At 33.9% G+C, this 20561-nt stretch overlaps 1 protein-coding gene across 6 annotated transcripts in view; it reads left to right on the top strand.

Annotated features, from left to right (window-relative positions):
• LOC119638727 (GATA-binding factor C) overlaps positions 1-20561 on the top strand; it is a 100965-nt gene that overhangs the window by 77188 nt on the left and 3216 nt on the right. For all 6 annotated transcript variants that reach the window (XM_038035692.1, XM_038035693.1, XM_038035696.1 and 3 more), the window contains exon 6: positions 12107-12250. In XM_038035692.1, coding sequence (XP_037891620.1) covers positions 12107-12250 — 144 coding nt within the window. The remainder of the gene's footprint in view (positions 1-12106; positions 12251-20561) is intronic.

Raw genomic sequence — 20561 nt, 5'->3', positions numbered from 1 at the left:
AGCTACTAAACAATACGCAAAGAAAAGCTCGGTGCCTACCGAAAGCAACATAATCGAAGGATAGATGGGGTATGTAGATCTAGACTCGATTTGTAACATGTGGAAATAACCGTCGGTGTGGCATATACACACATGCACACGATCTCCTTGACACTAGCCGTCTGCTAGCTTATGGGTCTGACATTTTAAGTCGCTAATGGAGATCAAAAATTACATTACAATGTTTGTGTTGACAGGCGTGTCTGTCTATCCAACGTAAAGGATATTACATAAGTGCTATTACAATTATGAAAATTTTGAAAAACCCAACCCCACTTTAGAAAGTGGGACGATGAGTAAAAACCCGCACTACCGATGACAAAAATTATAAGATTTTTAAAACGTTTTCTTTAAAAAACTTACGACTTTAAAGAGCTACTGCGTCAGTTTGAAAATTTGAAATTTGTATCTGCATCACTCTTAAGGTTACGTGTTCGCTTGTTTCTCTTGGTTTCTCGATCATGTTTTCATCACATCAAACCAATTTTGTCGAGATAAAATATTTCTTGTTTACATTATACAAACATGACAAATCAATAATCTACGATGTTGTCTTTTTACAATTGATCGTTTTGGTGAAATAACAGCAAATAGCATAAGATAAAACACTGAAAAGTAAAGCACAAAATATTGTCGTAATCAATAACTGTAATAATAGTAATAATAAGAAGTAAGGGATAATGGGAAATAAATAGCTGATAATAAGGAAGAAATGAAATGGAATGGTAATAATTGAGCGATGAAAAGTGATGAAAAGCAAATAACATCTAATTAATCTCTAAATTGATCTTATGTGATAAGCGAATACTCACAGGACAGTGCGTAAAATTATCAACATAAACCTCTTTTTGTTACGTTGATACATCTGTTTTTAATACCGGACAAAAATTTCATGCCTTTTTGTAATTGTTCTTGAAAGCAGACGGCGAACGGTCTTTCATGATTTATCTCAAAGCGAAGCGAAGCGAAGCGACGAAGCACTTTCTTTAGCAGTGGAAAAAACATTCACTGAGATCCACACATCAGACGGCTGCGGCGATTGCAGAAGGACATGTTTGTTGAAACATTGATAAATAGCTACGGCACCGAAAGGTGCTTAAATAAATTATTCCCCTTATTTGTTGAGATGAGGCGCCTAGTTGTTTTTCCTTTTTCAACTAAAGCATAAAATAATTGAAAGGTTTATAGAAATCTCAATTGGAAATAGAAGTACGATCTATCCAAATCATATATGAGAAATTTGATCGTTAATATGGTTCCCATACCCGAGTTTGCAGGCTTTTAAGCAACTCAGTTACAGCTACATTGATTTGATGTATAAATGTAACAATACATTGTGCTCTGCTTTTGAAAACCTCCTCAGAGTTCAATGTCAGAATCGGAAACTTTAATCTTAACAGTCTGATGTCTTCATCCTGTTGCAAATAAACATCGTTTATAAAAAAAGGACTAGAATCAAAATTAATTTGTAACTTTCTTGAGGCTGCGACAAAGAACTTGGTGTTCACTTTAAACTTTCTCCACTTGGTGGTGGTGGGGCAAATCAATTGGCTCTAATACACCAATTTTTTAGATGAATAAGAAAAAAGAGTAAATTCCAAACAGTCGATACACTAGTGGCTAATTTCTGCGAATTTCAGGGAATTGCTGTCATCCGTTCACCAGGCACACACTTCGAGCGTTCGGTCGGTTTGTACTGATTTTAATAATAGGTCAATCCGTTGCTCTTACGTCTACGTGCCCTTAGTTAAAATTGTACATGGTGCTACTTATTAAATGTCAATGTTACTATCTGTCGTAGCATTCACAAAATATTTCGTAATCATATCTAGGTGTCACATTTGCAAAACTCACTACGTCGAACAACTTCCAAAAATATGAAGAGTAATTCTCTTCAGTAATCTGTCTTCGTAATTTCTTACTTGATTTCTTTGTGTCTAAGTGGCTGAGCAAGCAAAAGATCTCAACTAAGAACCCAATATTGGTGGGTTCAAGCCTCAAGTGTGGTGAAATTGTGAATAAAACCGATTGCCGTAAATGCTAGTACCTTAGGACTTTGAGCTTAGACTTTCTTTCTTTGACTAAGTTAACAATAATAATGATAATAATACAGGAAAAGATCTCGATTACATTTTCAAAGCATTTTAAAGAATCCTGTCCTTAAACCGAATAACAATTTGTGAGAATTACGTTTGCTTTAATATTATTATGCCTTGTGCACGGCGCATGCTTTGATAAAGAAACAGCAGCGGCGTATACATGTCACTTATATACGTTGCAGTTATTGTATTTAACATGAGTTAAACCTAGCGGTGCTATTGAAAGATTAAAGTGATATTTTATCAAATTCCAATATATAAACTTAAGACAATCAACGTTATATAGTTAAAAAGTATTAAAATCCAACTTAGACAGAGACTCTTGCAATAAACTTGGAAAACGGCCTAATTCCGTGAATGCGTTACGTCTGTAGTTTCATCGTATTTATAAAACTATATTACATTAGAATGAGAGTACAATGACAGTTTAAATATAGCACATAGCTTGTAATAAAACCTTTCTAGCAAACGACAAACACCAAAAACATCGAAACATATTCCATAGCTTCGTGTTTCAGAACAATTTTTGCTTCTCAATCTTGCACGAACATATATAAATTTACTTACACTTAATGTGGCCGTTGATTACATGCATACATGCCTAGATTTATATACACGTCTATATAACTGTCTACTTCATCTTAAAGCACCATTATGCAGTCAATGTACAGTAAATGCATATATCGACCAGCGCGTACAGCATTTGTATTGTCTATCTTTATATATTTCCATATACAATAGACGGCGATATACATAGTACCTCTGCTATGTGCATAAATGCTTTCAATTCAAGTACATATGTTGCGTAGAAATATAAAAAGCTTAACGTCAAGTCAATGTATTACCGAAGATAGTGGTGAATTTTTATTATCTCTATCTCATTTACCCACGTTCTGCCATTAAGCGAAGGGTAGTTTCGTTTCTAATATTGAAACGAATTCATTTATAATTGTCAGAGATTTCTCTGCTTATTTCCTTGCACGACCAATAAGTTCGGTTGCTACTTGAGATAGGCATACAATAATTTGTTGTTATCATTGATATACGCATTGGAAACCCTGCAAATTGTTTAGAATTTTAATTGAAGCAAAAATATCAAAGAAAACAATATTTAGACTTTGACTTGCCAAGCAAATACTATAAAGAAAATTATATTTATTTCAGGGTAACTCTTGCAGTCATTTGGCAAAGCAAACTTGAGCCGAAAGTTTAAATGGTTTACTAAAAGATTTCATTATATTTAAAATATCTTTGGAAATAGTCGCCTGAAGTTTTCCAGAAGAACCGGAATTCCAACAGAAGAACCGGAATTGCATACAGCTCTGTTATATCGCAAGGCGAAGTTCTCGAAAAAAAATATATACATTCTTTGTTTTAAGAGACAATGGGACAAAAATTGTATACCAAAAGCTTTTGGGTGTCGCCTATTACTTTAGATGGGGCATTTGTTACCTCCTCGAAAATTGGCCCATAACCTAAATCTCAAAACAAATGAAAACCTTACGTTCCTCCTGGAACGAATGTTTGAAACTCGTGTCACATTTTAATTGAGACGCATGATCGGATTAGCCGGTTAATCGGTACCATTTGTACACTGACTTTTTAGCTGGCTCTTATGGATTGTAAAGTGAACTTTCTTTTCTTCTAAGAGTTGCGTTAGGCACATTTTTTACTGCTTTCCATTTTCCCCTATAAAGGTTGGTTTTAACTTTAAAAAAGAAAATCTACCATGAAATTATAGCGTTTCATTAACTATGAACGGATGACGCAGAAATTGGTTTGTGTCAAGTTCTAGATTAAGTTAAGGTATTTCGGCTAGAGTGGGATCATGTTCAAATACTATTCTATGTCCATGAAGTAGGAATAGAAGTAAATTTTCTATTATCGTGCCAGTCACGCTGCCACATCGAGTCGAACAATAGCTGAATTGAATTCTTCTTAAAAATGTGCTCTGTACTAAGTACTTCTAAGTATTACGAACATTTATCCTAGAGGTGAATATAAAAATTCACATTGAAAACAATCAGGATCAGATCAAAGATAGAGTTCTTAATTCTAAATATATGCTGTAAAATACATCGAATTTTTAATCCTAAAGATATGTCAGATAATAAAAATTCTATAGATATTATACTCATATCTCTCTTAATCCCACGTTGCAGAGATACATTTCGATAGATTTCAGTAGATAAATATTTTATAAATTCGAGAAGATATTAAGACAATCCTTCGACACGGGATGTGTTCATATAGTTGCTCTATAAAGCTATCTTCCGACTTGTGCTTCAGTGTCAAACAATCAAAAGTTCATATTAAGGCTTGGACAATCAATATAAGAAGGAAAAGTTGAAATTTTATGTGTATGCCTATAATCCTCCATTAATCTAAAAGCAGGTAAAGCAGGCACAACAGTAAATAATCTCAAAACAAAAAAAAAAATATTTTAATAATTTTGGCATATAATAGGAAAAAAATCTAACAACAATCTATGTAAAAATTGCCTTATCAGAGGAGTTTAATTAAAATACAAAACGTAGTAGGTACGTTAAGTCAAGATTAAATGGACTAAAAAGTTCACCTCCTTAAGACTTAAAACAGTGCATTAGGACTGCATTGCATTTACTAGAATGCGATGATAAGTGGATTAAACAGGATCCGTCCACACATCCATCGCTTATTGGGATTCTCCAAAAAGTAAAATATAGAAAGACAAAAAACGGAAACTCAGTACATTCAATCTTGATGGACTTTTGTAGGAAAAGAGGAAAATATTAGTTAGAAAATGTGCGCTCAAAGAAACTCTGCAACTACACTTGTAACAATAATTAACTAATGTGGCCAGGCCTAGCGACACGCCTCTTATTAAAATGCAAAAATCCTTAACAATTTTGTTGAAACGACTTGATGAGTTGAGTATTCAGAGTTCGTCCTAAGGCATATATATTTTATCCTATTTTTATTTTTATTTTCTGTCGGTTAAATTTTTAATAAATAGTTCATCAGATAAAAAGGTTAATTGAACGATAAACATATAGACATTTCTGCTCTATGCACAGATCCAAGTCTAATTGACTTGCTTGCTTTTGGGGTTGTTGGCACAGACTCTGCATTTCAAATACACACAACAAACTTGCATACGCATACTTGCAAACAATATTTTCACACAAACATACGAAAATAGATTTGTTCAGTAGATAAAAGCTTTCATGCATTTTTTTCTTGTTTTTTTTTTTTTTTTTTTTTGTTGTTGTTTATAAAAAAATAATATTTTTTTATAAAACTTTATATAAACGGGTGTGTATGTGTATAAGTACATCTATATGTGAAATATATTTTATAAGTATGTGCAAAATTCTGTATCTGCGCACTATCTAAGATATAACAGGGCATTGCCATCTTTGCCTTTGACGTTTACTTTCCACCATATTATATACGATGTTTACTTTGTAGACAATCATATCGCTACGGCCGAATAATTAAAATGCCGACGGCTCAAGGCGGCGATATTGTTTACATAATTAAAAAAAAAAACCACAGGCTTTTATATTGACTTTAGGAATTTCTGAAATATTTAAACATTTTCAAACATGTGTTCACCAAAACAAACAACAAGTAGAAAAGGATTTAAAAATTTCTTAAATTTCGCTTAAAAAGAATCTTTTAATACCCGTTTCTTTGCTTGAGTTGTGTCACGTTTTAATGAATACATTTGCAAAATTAAAAGGAAATGTGTTTCTTTAAAAACATGGGACAACAATTTAAATATAAAGTGTTGCGGAATTATATATGAAATTGAAATGTAAACATAACCTACCATGTAGGCGAAAACAGTCTTCCCGGTAACCGTAACAAAGCGTATAAATCTCTGCTCACGAAAAATTGCTGCGTACAGCAAAGTGTCATGCGAAAATAGGCTAAGGAAGGCTAAGGATATAAGTTAGATATAAGTTAATTTTTTTCATACGAAGACCGCAGAATTATTATGTAAAGAGTTATAGCCATTTCAATTTTGAAAGAAAACATAGTCGAGTCATTCGAAAAACAGTAAAAGCTTATACCCACAAGTGAAAGAGTTGACGTGCAGTTCGCGGCAATGGTATAAAATAATTACTATGGGCGTAAGTACTAACTATATAAAGGTTGAGATTCGAAGACCGACGAATAATCCCAGTAAAAAGTTAGTCAGCGTTTTGTGATACAGTATTTTCCTTCAAAAGGCCTCAGTCTGATCAATAAAAGAACTTGAGCGTAATTCTAAGCTATGGAAGCCTACCCCTTTGTTGGTTGTTTGTCCTATAAAACACACACAGACTAGCTTTCAAGATGGACATCGGAAAACCGTCGCTGCATGCCCACATACAAGAAATGATTGAATTAACCACGACTGAAATATGAAAACTATGGCGCAAATATTAAAAAGTGGACATAAGAAGGCTACGCGTCAGATGAACGCCCCCACTTGTTTACAATAGAAGAGAAACGGCTTCGCGAGCATAGCTCAATCAAGTTTTCGATGACATTTCATAGCAATGAGGACGAGTACATAATACGTACCCGAACATATACTATGACTATCGCTGTCGACTTTAAAAATTCCAATCGTACTCGCATTAGCACAACGGTAAGATTAAGACAAAAGAGGCTTAGAGAGCTGTATATTTAACGCTTAATGCTCCAGGGCTCACTCAACATTTTTGCCTGTTAGATTAGAAAAAGCACTTATAGCTTAGAGTTAGATAGTAAGTAAAGTTTTAAAATTGCGGTCTTGTTTTCAATGAGTGAACAGAGGAACAAATGCCGTTAAATTGATATCAATATGCATGCTAAAGAAAGTCCCGGTGTCGGTATCGTGAATTCAGCAAACATACCCCACCCAAATCCACGCTGTTTAGACTGCGAAGGATTTTGTCTGTCACTTGTGGGCCATCTATTGCATAAGTTGACACACCTCCTTATACGGTGATTTAAAATATGTACTTAACTGTATATCTTCATATAAATATATATGTATGTTAAGGTATCACCATTAAAAATGTAACCTATTCCGCGCATTCCAATCGATTGCCAAGAAAATGTCATCTTTGAAGGCAACTCTCTTGCATTATTTATATTTATCTACAGGTTTAGGTGAATCGTAAAAGGAGAGACTGTTATATAAATTACGTACGAAAATGAATGTTTGATGATCAACATGTTTCGTTTTTAAATTATATTGTGTTTGCATTTCAATTAATCAATTGTCAATATTTGATATTTTGTCATATCCACCACAGTGACAGTGATATATCGCTATGACAGTTCCTTATGATTTTTCTTAATAAAATTTAATTTGTGTGATACGTTTTCAAAAAGCAGAAAACGAAGCAAAAAAGACAAGAAGAAGAAGAGGAAAAAGAAGGGAAAAAAAACTTGGGAACTAACAGAATTAATCACCTAAACTTTTTGTTAAAGTCATTTGCATATAAATTTTTTTTTTTTTACGAAACGCACACATACGTAAACAAATAAATATACATATGCATATAGACAATCGCACACGTGAACATAATTCGTATCCTCCTGTATTAGGATCATTTTATTGATTGTCGAACGAAACACACAGTAACTCTCTGCCAACAACAACTGTCAATTGTGGGATCTTCTTGGCTTTTCTGCTTTTTCTTTTTTCAGCTCAAAATGTTTCAAAAGTAAAATTCACTGAAACCTTAAGCCTGCTGTTGGTAAGATGGTTGGCTAAGCAGGCAGCCAGTCATCTGGTTAACAGCAGCATCAACTCATTAAAACGACAATTTTTACAAAACTCCAACAAACAGCCATGCATCACCTCCATAGCTGCTGAAACTACAAACGAAAAAATAACAAAAAAAGTTTACCAACGTTTTTAAGGATTTCCACGAAATGTCCAACAATGCGATACATTTGCATGCGCGTATATATGCAATATGCATTTACATACGAACTCAAGTTTTCGTTTGTATGCATACTGTGGCTTTTTTAAGTCGCATCTGCTATACTCAGAGATGTGCACAATCACTGAAAACCCCTGAAGCTCAAACAAGTTGAGCGTAAATTCAGCGCAATTCCATAAAATATAAATCATTCTCCTCCTATGTTTTCAACGCCCTCACTATTTTAGAGGATATTTTTTATGTTCACTATGCCAAAGGCTAGAGTCCGAACGCTTAGCTTTTGGAGAAACTTGTTATATTGGCCCCTTTAATAGCTAGAGAGCTGATGCTAACCTCTCTTTATTCCTAAAATCAGTTGTAAATATCTTTCCAACATTCCAGCATTTCCCATTAGGACCACTTTCTAATCGTAATTATTTGAAGTTTGCAAGTCGATACCAATGGACGACAACAATGGGGCCAAGTTGGGCAAGCACTGAACACAATATCAGTTCGTCTAAAAAGTTTTAAGACTACATATGACTTGAAATCTTAGTAGGACGGACCTATTTGGAAGATCTTAGATATTAGTTATCAAAGTACACAACTTGATGCCAGTCGATAAAAGATTGAGAAACATTAAGACTGGTTGATCTGCCGAGTACTGAAGGTAATATCGATTAGGGTAAATAGCATTGTTTCTTTCGCAGCCGTTAGGTCTTTATTAAGCTCCGTTTCCCATCTCATTCACACAAGTTTATACCTGAACCATAGCAGTTGACGCCTGCCAGCACATATTACAACTTACAAGGTGTAAGTTTTACTGATCTGCCGAACCTTGCGGATAATATTGGTTACCCTAAAACGTATTGACCCCTTACTTGTTAGAGTTCTATTAAGACTCACGTAAGAGCTCTTATGTTATATTCACTTACTATATTACATAAGTTCATTGAAAACCATTAATAAGAAAAAGCGCACGTCCTCCAGTACATTTTCCTGTAAAATCAACGCATTTTTTAGCTAATTTCTAATGTGTTTATAAAATCGTTGAAGTAAGATAAAAGAATCTTTTGCCTTCCATTTAGAATTAGGTTCAAGATATCCGAAAACCAAATCAGGAAATTACTGCAACTTTACTGCTGACAGGCCATCAAAATGTCTCAAAACATTACTTAAATATCCTTCTTTATGACATTCCTCTCTACATTTATTCAGATATGCCTGTAAAATCTAACTAATGTTAGCTCTAATACAGAGCTAAACTGATCCTTAAATGCTTATAATTTGTTCTGTTAAAAGTACTAAAAAAGCTGCTTGGGCGACCATTTAATCCCACTTCGAAGGTAATATTCGAGGACAGAGGATATATTAATTACGTTTGATTTGGAACCTCCCAAGTATTTCTAAAATCTGGCACTTTTTTGTATGTGTAATCAGAGTTAGAGTTGCGCAGCCTGTCAACCTATATATATATGCGCAATCTGGAAAGTATCTAAGGGTAAATGTGTATCCAAAGTTCGAGTTCAATATTTCAGATTTTAGATATTCAAATGACACAATTGACAGGCGGTTATGACTAAATTGTCTTAAAAATATTGCGATTTCCAAGAATTTATATATATTTCAAGCAGCAAACGGCATGAAAACTGTAATATGTTTGCACACAAAATATCATATCTGACTTACTTTACGTACTTGGCGGATAGTTGAAATAGTTTAAGAACAAATATGGAGACAGATTTTTAATAGGTTACGTTAAGAAGCATAGGCGCCGACGCGGCAAGAAATTGATCACAAGCAATTTTTCTTATCTTATTTATTAAGAAGACAAAACATTCCCTTACATAATAGATGCTTGCATTTGTTTTGTTCATTGTATCGCTTGAACAAGGCTTTTATTAGGAAAAACCGGTATAATATATACCAAAATATTGTCCAGCAGTTTGTACAAGTTTTTTCCATCTTTCGAAAAAGCGATATTGCTTTGGCAGCGATCCAACCATCGACACATTTTTGCACTCCTTCAGCTTTATGGATCGCATGCCAGCCAAGCCATGCTGCATCGATGTGACTAAGTGGTAACCCGAAGGCGTTATGTACAATTATTGCGGTGAGAGCGGCGCAACTTCTCATTCCAGCTCCAACATTGTATTCCTGACGGCTCTTGTAATGTGTGGCCGAAATCGCAATTTCAGTTAATTCGTATGATCATCACTTTCCGTCCGTTTGTATCTTTCTCATCGCATGTAAACGTTTAGACATAGTTGTTGAGAAAGTTCTTTGGCGGCCGGAACTGGATTTTTTAAATCGTTGAAGCCTAGACCGTTTGAGATATGCCGATCCAGCATCACCATTAGCTTCTACAAATCAAACAACAAGCGTAATGAATGTCGAAAATGCAATTTTGAGCTTTCCATGATTAACGTATGGTCGCAATAGTACTACAGAAGTTCCAATGTTTTTAATTTTTTTTTTTTTAATTCACGAATATTTTTTACTAATAGTTTTTCAATTGCAACGTGGCTTTACAGATATGATTTGTGAACATAACAATTTGATTTGAACAAAATGATAAGCAATTGAATATGTGTAACTGATAACCAAACCTAACCAAAAGTTGCGTAACTTTTAAAAAGAAATGAAAAATTGCTATACTCTCTGATAGAAGATACGATAAGTGATTCAGTCAAAACACAGTGATATCTGAAGCTATTGATAAGCTTGCAGTTCCTACTATATACATAAGTTGGAGCCTACTTAACTGAGAGTTATGTATATAGATTTCTATATAAATTGTTGAAGATGTTAAATAATTTTTTTTTTGCGCTTTTATTAAACATCCTAAACAAGCCAAATAATGAAAAGATTCTCACAAGAAACGAAAAAGGAAAAAAAAGTATAAGCAAATGCTGTAGACTGACATTCAGGTTCACCATTGATCTGTCAAAGCAAAGCTAAACTAAAACATATGTGGCCTTCGCATCAATGCAAACAAATGCGCTCTTAAATGTATCACAAATTTTTTTCTGAAAGTAAAGAAAGATATACTTAAAGTTTCTTCGATTTATATGCATATCATGCATTTGGTAGCATCGTAGTAATTAAGTGGTGGCTACGCACTAAGAGAAAAAGTAAAGCAAAAATAAAAATAAAATATAAAAAAAAAAGTCAAAGGAAACCTAAAAAAAGCCAAAAATTAAAGGTATTACATAAACAAACAACGACGCATACAATATACATAGAACGTGCACACATACACGTTCTATAGCGAAATAAAGATGTGGGTAGATTCGAAAGGAAGAAAAAAGCAGCAGACAAAAAAAAAAAAAAGTGTAGATAGGGAAACCCATCCAATTTAAATCAGAAACATCGATACTTCGCCTCATATCGGACAAAGGGCAACGTGGTTGTATTTACAGACAAATATATATATATATATATATATATCGCTACATACATATATATATATATATATATATAGCTATATAGATATATATACAAGTGTGGATACTCTCATGGTTACACATTTTTAAAATTTTTCATGTCTTCAGGTTTAGCTTGTTTCCTTGCATTTTTGTTATTGGTTTTGTGATTCTTTGCAATAACACGACACATGCCTAACGTAAATAAATTAAGTTGTTAACATGACAATTCAGCAAAACAAGGCTAAGACGTTGTTTTACAAAACGTCATTACTGTTCGTTCTTGTATTTTGTATGTTTCGTTAAACTACGGATTAACTATATAAATGAAAGTATCTTTTAAATATGTTACGTTATCCGTTCCTTTCTTTCATTTTTTTTTTTTTTTTTTTTTTTTGTTTGTTTATTTGTTTGTTTGTTTGGTTATCTAAGTATCTAAGTGGATACTAAAGTACTTAAAAAAAGAAAAGAAAACCGTATCTCATGCTTGAATGACTGAAAGTCAGTCAAAATAAATTAGTTTTTGGAACTTTTTTTTTTTTGTTTTTATTTTTGCTTTTTTTTTTTCCTCCAAAAACATGTAATTTTCCACAAAAATTTGATGCATTTCCTTTTTCTTATTTTGTTTTTTTTTTACGCTTAACTATCTTTACAGACCCTGCAGTCATTACAAAGTGCCGCCAAAAGAGCGGGGACTTCGTGTGCAAACTGCAAAACCACAACTACAACCCTTTGGCGGCGTAATGCGAGTGGTGAACCAGTATGTAATGCCTGTGGCCTCTACTACAAGTTACATAACGTAAGTGTTAGCGTTAACTTGAAATGAAATTAAATGAGAAAATAAAGAAAACAAAAAGAGAGGCAGTGCAAGTTTGCCAAACCTAAGTTTGCCTTCGATATACACATATATATATAGTTGCTCGATTACCGAGCTCACGTAGGCGTTTTAATGTTAATAACTTCCGTTTAAATATTTATCTAATATCGGATACATTATCATGTTAATGGTAATCCTGCAACATAATGTTCACTTCTCAATGCATTAATCTCAAGCACAACCATGCACAACCGTTCGCTCATTCATTCATTCATTTTCTGATGATAGTTTAATGATATCACGAGCTTATCGTATTCACAAATCGCATTTCGAACGCAAACATTACAATGCGCCGAACCATCACATCAAACATGAATGTGCTTATGTGTGGGTGAGTGTGAATGTGTGTACGCTTAACCGATTTCACACACCATTTACCACGTGCTATTTCCTTCTATTGCCGTTCTTTTATAAGGGATTCATTTCAGTTTATCGCAAAATCCCGTCGAACCAATCCACCCCCAAAAAGCTTCTTGCACCCATGCAAACGTAATGCATAAATACAAATAAATGACTTATGTGCGACGTGTGTGTAAACTAAAGGAAAAGGAAATCAAATGTGCGCGCACGCGGTCTTCTTACCATCCTCCTTAGCTCTTGTTCACTTGACTTTCTTTGCTTTTTTTGCTTTCCTCTTCGCCCCCGCTTAAACTTTCCGCCCTCTTTTCCCCCACCCAGGTTAATTATAAAAACGAAACTGAACGATTACCACTGAGCCCGATATAAGTGTGCAGGCATCGGATCATCAGTTAAATCAAATTTAATGCTTATCAGAAACAAAAAGTCACACAGCGTCAACAGCATTATTTTGCTTTATTTTGTTATTTCGTGAGGAACAACAATAAGCAATGTGGACAGAAAGAGAGAGAAAGAGAGAGAGAGAGAGAGAGTACTTCTACCGAAATTTGCCCTATCTGGCGCTATATGTTATATAAGATAAGCTGCCGCTTTAATGACACCATCACTATCATCAATCGCAATGGGTGGCTGTGCGAAAGCGATAACGTTATTTGTACTTTTGATGCGAATTATAATTTTTCGACTTTTTAAGCAAGGGGGTCAAGAAGCAGCTACTGGGCATTTCGTAAAAATTTTCGACATTTTTTTTTTTTTGGAAAATTTGTGATGAAAAATCTTTATTTATTGCAAATTAGATAAGAAGGCTAAATGAAAAAAATAGAACCAAGGCCAGTAAACAAAATTAGATCAAAATGTTTGTCATGCTTTCTATCACCTTGAGGCCTTGTTACTTTTAGTGAGAGAAAAACTTTTTCTCGCAACACATTAGAAATTTATTAAAAAAAATAAATTCTTTCATATGAAAAATATTAACAAGATATACCAGAAGGAAAAACCGCAGTGCGACTTCATTTTTCATTCGTGATTAGAAAAAAAAATCATTGTTTTAAAGTGTGAAAGGAGAAAGAAAGAAAATAATATACGCCTTAAGATATTCGCCATCAAAGTTTTATACAGTTAGGAAACTTGTTTTTAATTTTAGTAACTTTAGAACTTTAATGCTGCACGCTGCAAGTTGAACGTTACTGGCAAGTATCCAAACACTTTTGAAAGCTTTCATAATAGCCTAAGAAGCAGACAAACTACTTACCTACTTATCGGTCACAATTTGCGGCTTGGCGACTTTTCCTACACGCAAGGAATTTTGAAAAAAAAAAAACCAAATTTCTTGTACATATGAGCGTAAGCAAAGTAAACAAAGGTCTAAATCCTCCAATATACATATACAGGCACAATCTGTCCGCCGGGAAAATGCGAAGATAGCAGCGGTTTTCCTTTGTGGAAAGTCCGACTTTCTTCGAGTCGCCCTGATTCAGTTAAATATGATCAGAGCACAGGCATCGGCAACCTTTTTTTTGATCGTGTATCAAAATAAATTAAAAAGTGGGTATTGGAATAATGTACAAAATCGTTCGATAAGTTCAGGTTGTTTCTAAAATAATATATATCGTGTTCCCAGAGTGAGCAGCCACTTAACCCTAATTCTTATGATGCACATTTACTTATCCTATTCTTTCGAAACTGAAAAGAGTCACTTAAAATTATAAACTGGTTGACGTGTTGTACGGCGCCTGCACTAGAGGGGAAACCAACTTGAACAAATTGGATTGGAATTGAAGATGTTTTGAAAATCCTATTCCAATCCAAGTCGAAGCTTGAGCAGTCTGCATTTGATTCTTCTTCTTCACTCGATCACGTAACTTTATTTTAGGAACACCTCTTAAAACTACATTCCTCAGACACATATTTTTCCTCTAGATTTTGTATCAAATAAGCTTTTTCCAAATATTCGCCCATTTATTTATTGGTTCGGTTAAAGATTGGGTCGCGAAAGATGAAAATCAAAAAGGAGTTTAATGAATTTTTAAGAACACTTTCTAACTTAATTAACGACTAATCTAACGGCTTAACATAAACGTGGCCCTCATCTGTTTTAGCCTTATTGTTGTCAACGGTATGACCATAAACAAGCTGAAACCCTCTATCCGAAAAGGTCTTCATTTCTGCATGGATTCACTATTAGGGAAGCTTTCCGACTACAGAAGTGGCAGCTGGGTGAACGAGCATTATAGCGTAGGGTCTGTTGCGTCGATATTTTTCACTCAAGAACATCCTGCCAGAGATATTTTAATGCCGAGAGTGTCGTAAAGCCCTGATAGGCTTTTGTTTGCGCTTGACTTTCGAGAATGGCTGTTCGATGAATTGCAGCCCGTGTGGGTGCATTCAAATTCACGAAAGTGCGTGACGTGCGTGATTGTGGAGGTAAGGTGTTACTCAGCGATCCGACCAAAAGGAATGGCCACTTCTCATCTACCACAGAACAGGGTTGACTTAGGCCTTTATAGCTACGCATGCAAAACCCTTAGAGATATTTGTCCTAGCACTGTTTTACTGCAAAAGGCAATTTAAAGTACCGTGATAACAAGTTTTCCCGGCAAATATCCGCATTCAATCCTTAGAGATCTTAATCTTAGTTATTCGATAAAAGTGAGAAATAAAAACATTTCAAAATCCTTCGACAAAGTGCTTTCAAATTTCTGTTATGCTTATATTCTCGGTATTGCTAGCTAGCATTTGTTTTTAATGAATCTATTTAATTGCCTGTTGAAATGGCAATAAAATAACATTCGTTGGCTATTTTATCAGATGAACTAACATAAATGATATACTGCACCATATTGCTGCCGGCTCTTTGGGTGGCTTATTCCTCAACTAAATACAGCGTAAATGCATGTGTATGAGGACGCATTTGTATCTACGTATCACACTTCAAAATCAATCTAAATATATATATTCTGCATGTGCGATGTACGTTTAAATTATTTTCTACATATACGAAACGATGGTATATTAAATTTGCAATTGCTTTTGTCATGCTTAGAAAGAAACTTCGAACCCGCTATTAACTACGTATATTTATATGTACGTACATATGTACATATATGTATATACATTCGAGACGAAAACGAGATTCTGAGGCGATGTAGGCATTACAACATATTCATTAGTCTATGAGTCTATCAGCTTAGAAGACTCTATCTGCTCAGAGACCAACCAGCAGCACCTAAAAGTCTCTAAACTAATTAAAAATTGCAACATTTTTAGTCGATTTAGATATTAATTAAACTTGTGAGCGAGAGCCCGATCCACTCGCTAACAATTTTTGGAAAGGAAAATTTATTTAAGTTATATAAAAGGTGTGTAAAATTTTTTTCTAGTTTTTACATCTCATTAGAAAATGATACTAAGCTAGCGGAGAGGTTTACATAATAAACTTTCAACAGAAGGCATACCCAGTGAAGTGAAAATGTAAAGAGACGAAAAAAGTTGTATGAAAGCAAAGAGAGAAAAACCGAAAGATCTCAACTAGGTGCAGTTTAAAAATTCCAAAGACCTCACCCATTCCTACGTATATAAAGTGGAAACATAAGGTATACAAGATTTTACCTCAACTTTTCGTTTTTGTTTCTATACAAAGACCAATATGTATATATAGAGACCAACTTTATTGCTTTCATATAAAAGTCAACTCGCACGACATGTGTAAGTTTTGCTAAATCATTTAGTCCTCATTTTATATACAACATACCCGCGATAAACATTCACTGCAATCACTCTACAGCAAATGCATAAATTTATGCATTTTATATAACATTTTGATTCTTTAGTCAGTGCAATAATTTTATTTGAACAGTAGCCCATCTTGATAAGATGTTAAACAGAAAGTAGGCCCAAAATAAACTTACACGTAACATGAACGTAAATAACAAATATATTTAAAACACTTGCCAATATTTTTACAAAACTATACTAACCAAGAGTGCAGCACAAAATATTCATTGGAATCAACGAAACAATTATGTATCACACACATCTTAAGCAAATCATTATTTGCCTTTAAAAATGAAATACACAGATTTAAACCTTTATAAATGTAATGAAGTTGTTGATCAATTAGGAATATTCCTTTATATAAAATATTTTTGAAAAAAATTTCCTGGGTCCGACATCGTCATATTGCTGGGCGTGTAACGAGGAAAGCACTTCATATATGAGGAAGCTTCATATAAATGAAGAAATGCTTCGCATTTATAAAAGTCTGTGGCAGGTATGAGACTGCTTCATATATAAGGAAATATTTTATACATATGGGAATACTTCATTTTAATGAAATTGTTTCGTATATACAAAAATGCCTGATATGTACGAAAGTGCGTCATAATTATTAAAATGCTTTGCCCAAATATATATGTACAATAAACTTCGTCCAAATGTATATGTATGCAAATAATATGCAAATAAAGCTTTTCAATGTATACATGAAATCTCTTCATATATAGAGGAACATTTAGTTACAAACATGAAATGCTTTCTGTTCGCATTATATATGAATACTTTTCATATATTTGGCTTTATGCAAGTGATCTGTTAATTTCTTCTTTTTTTTTTTTTATAAATGCAACCGTTTTCATAGACTCATATTACTAACAAATGCATTAAGCTGTCAGATCACAAAACATTCAAGCATTTGCTTCAAATATATAACCGTTTTCGCAGACCGTTAGTTGATGACTTCATCAAGTGTGTTTATATTTTCTCCTCCCCCTTATTATTGTTGGCATTCCAAAAACTATAAAGATTAAGATTAAAGGATGAAACTTAGCGACTTGTCCACATCAAGCTTAAAAGTGCCGGCGCGTCACTGAAGACACTGAAATTGCTAAAAAACTCCAACATAAGATGTTTTCAAGCATAAGATTTTAATGACAAGTGCACGTACTAAAATTAAGCGAATTTTTTTAGAAAAAAACTCTTTGCTTAATTAAAAGTGACTTTGCTAAACAACTATGTCTCCCACATGATAATATAGTCGGTCTCATCTTTCTTCTAGAATAAAGACACCATCGTCTTCTTGAAATTCATTTTGATATGATCAATTCCCGTCGGCACCTGACCAAGCAGTCGTCATTCGAAGGATTACTTTCGGATCTGTTACTGTCGTGCTTGAAAGTTCCTTATCGCATCGACAGTTAACAGGTTCTCCAGTGAACCGTTCTATTCGGATCTATATCGGTACGAAATCATTTGAGCATCATCATCATTTTCTCGTCTTTTGGCCATGAGGGAACAAGTCAAGCACCCATTTTGTCCATTTTGCGGTTGATACCAATATTGATTTCAAATTTTCTCTGATTGTGAGAAACCGATGCTTTCTTATCTTGTCGTATATGCTAGGAATGTCTTGATTCATTTTTGACTTTAAAGTAAGATAGCCAGAATTTATATTCAAACGATAAGTAATAGATCGATATAACAATTGAACATTCAGCTTTGATTTTTAAGCTTGAATTTATCAATATGTGTAATTAAGAAAGGCAGCATTAGTCAAATCTTAGCGTGTGTTAATACAAGTTAAAAAAACAAGATAAAGCGGCTACGGAAATTAGGATTAGGTTGGTTGACTCCTAGCCACAGGTGGAAGTTCCTATTTCCTACGGAAACGGCAAAGCAAATTTTTCTCGAGAAAAATTAAATTCCTTTTGTGACTTGTTTTTTTTTTCGCTAGGAAAACATAAACTTTCAAACGCCGTCTCATCATTTCATTTTTTGTGAACGGGAGAATGTTTACCATAGATACTACACAGACGGACAGATGGATATCCTTTATGGGGTTTATGAACGTTGTTTCTGTGCGTTATAAGAATTCTTAAAAGAAAAAAATGAAATTATGCCACACTGTAAAATTAAGTGGGTGTGGCCGATTTTTTCTATTTTTGTAGAGGTACTACAGCATTGCCTATGAAATGCACGGTCAAATTTTTGTAGATTTGTGTGGTATAGTTTGTGGGTAATGATCAAAAAACCAATCTTTTCAGCGCTACAGACGTGTGCTTCGATTGATTTCCAGCGATAGCTTCATTTTGGTGGCCAGCAAAATATTTATGACTTACTTAAATCGGTTCAAAATTGTACGCTGATCAAGAATATATTTCCCTTATGGGGTTTTTGGAGCTTCTTTCAAGGAGTTACATAAACGTTTCGACAAAATAAATAAACCTCCCAACCTTCGGTGAGGGGTATAAATAAGCTAAACATATGAAAAGTAAAATTTCGATTCATTTAAGCCATCTTCGTTTCAGTTTGTACGATCGTGCGACTGCTAAATTTTCCATAGCAAACTTGGCATTAGTTCGCTTTCCTCCTCTAAAATCAACTTTTTTATGTGATTTGTGACATTTTTCATCATTAATATGCTTTCTAATTTTAACTGGGGCATGCCATCGCCAGACATTAGCGGATGTTTAAGAAATCTGCTCCCTTCGATCTGCGATTGTGGACAAGATCCGACGTACTCTCTGAATGCCACTACCTTTCTAAAATGCAAAGACTTGTCTTCAGAACATCTGACCCAATGGACATCATGTAAATGCCTGAAGAAGTTAATATCAATAAAATACTTGACTTTATTAAAGCTCCTAAGCTACCCATTTAGTCTACCTTAAGGATAAATAAACAACCGATAGTCTTTGTTGCTAGCGCTCATTCTACCTTTAGCCCTACAATTCATTTAGTAAATTGTAACAAAATCCAGAGGACAAGTTCGATAGTTTTGCGTGCTGGACTTATTGAAAAATGTATATTTATTTTGATTTTTAAAAATTCTCTCATCCAATAATAACCACTTACAGGGACATTACCTGAAATCCATTAAACGTTCAAAATAATAAATATATCCAACAAAAGTATCAATTACTAAAACAGTTACAAATTACAAGTTTTCGAATTTCTTTTCATGCACACGCATCAATTCATTCACCTATTCACCCAGATACTAGGGAGAGGTACTTTAGATTTACCGCCTTTGATATTAATGATATAGTTTTTCTTTGCCGATTTTATAATGGTTTATTGTAACAATGAATTGAGAGCAGTTTCTTGTAAATGCAGTTCGCCCTAAATTTACGCATTAACAGCTTTACTACACTTCCAAAAAAAAAAAAAACAGTAACTATGACATCGACGCTAAGGGTTTCCTTTCTGCTTTCCTTCTTTTTTTTTTTTTTTTGTTTTTCTCCGGCAATTTAACAATTGCTCTGTCAACTAATTCATAACTGAGTGCTTATCGTACCCTATTTGACTAAGCATTTAAGTGATCTTGATTCACATTTTTCAAACTATCCCTCTATCTCCCTCTTACATATTTCTTGTTTTCTCTTCCTCTTTCCATCAATATCTCCTCTTCTGTTTTTCATTTTTTCCTCTACTAAATCTGTTAGTTATACAATACATACAGTCGCATACATATATTATTGTTAATGTTGTCCATAGAACACAACACAACAACAGAGTTCACGACTATGAATTTTGCAACATTGTTTTTTTCATTATTTTTTTTTTTTTGTTTTTTTTTTTTAGCAGACATACAGTCTCAGTACTTTCAGTTTCAGGGTAACTTAATACGTATTGTAATTGCAGTGCAATGAAGCGCAATTTCTAACAATGTAACAAAAAAAGAAACTTAAAAGAAAAAAAAAAAAAACTGAAAAAAGTAGACCCACTAGATTTTTCATTGGCGATAAGCTACCTTTTTTGTGTACATTGCTTATATAGGAAAATGAAAAATGTATATGTATATGTGTGTATGTATGAGTTTGTGTGTGTTTGTTTGTGTGTGTGTGTGTGTGTGTGTGTGTGTGTGTGTGTGTGTGTGTGT

Source organism: Glossina fuscipes, unplaced genomic scaffold (genome assembly GCF_014805625.2).
Source record: "Glossina fuscipes isolate IAEA_lab_2018 unplaced genomic scaffold, Yale_Gfus_2 109, whole genome shotgun sequence".
Lineage (NCBI taxonomy): Eukaryota > Metazoa > Arthropoda > Insecta > Diptera > Glossinidae > Glossina > Glossina fuscipes.
The sequence above is the reverse complement of the archived record's forward strand: the minus strand, read 5'-3'. Positions and strand labels throughout refer to the sequence as shown.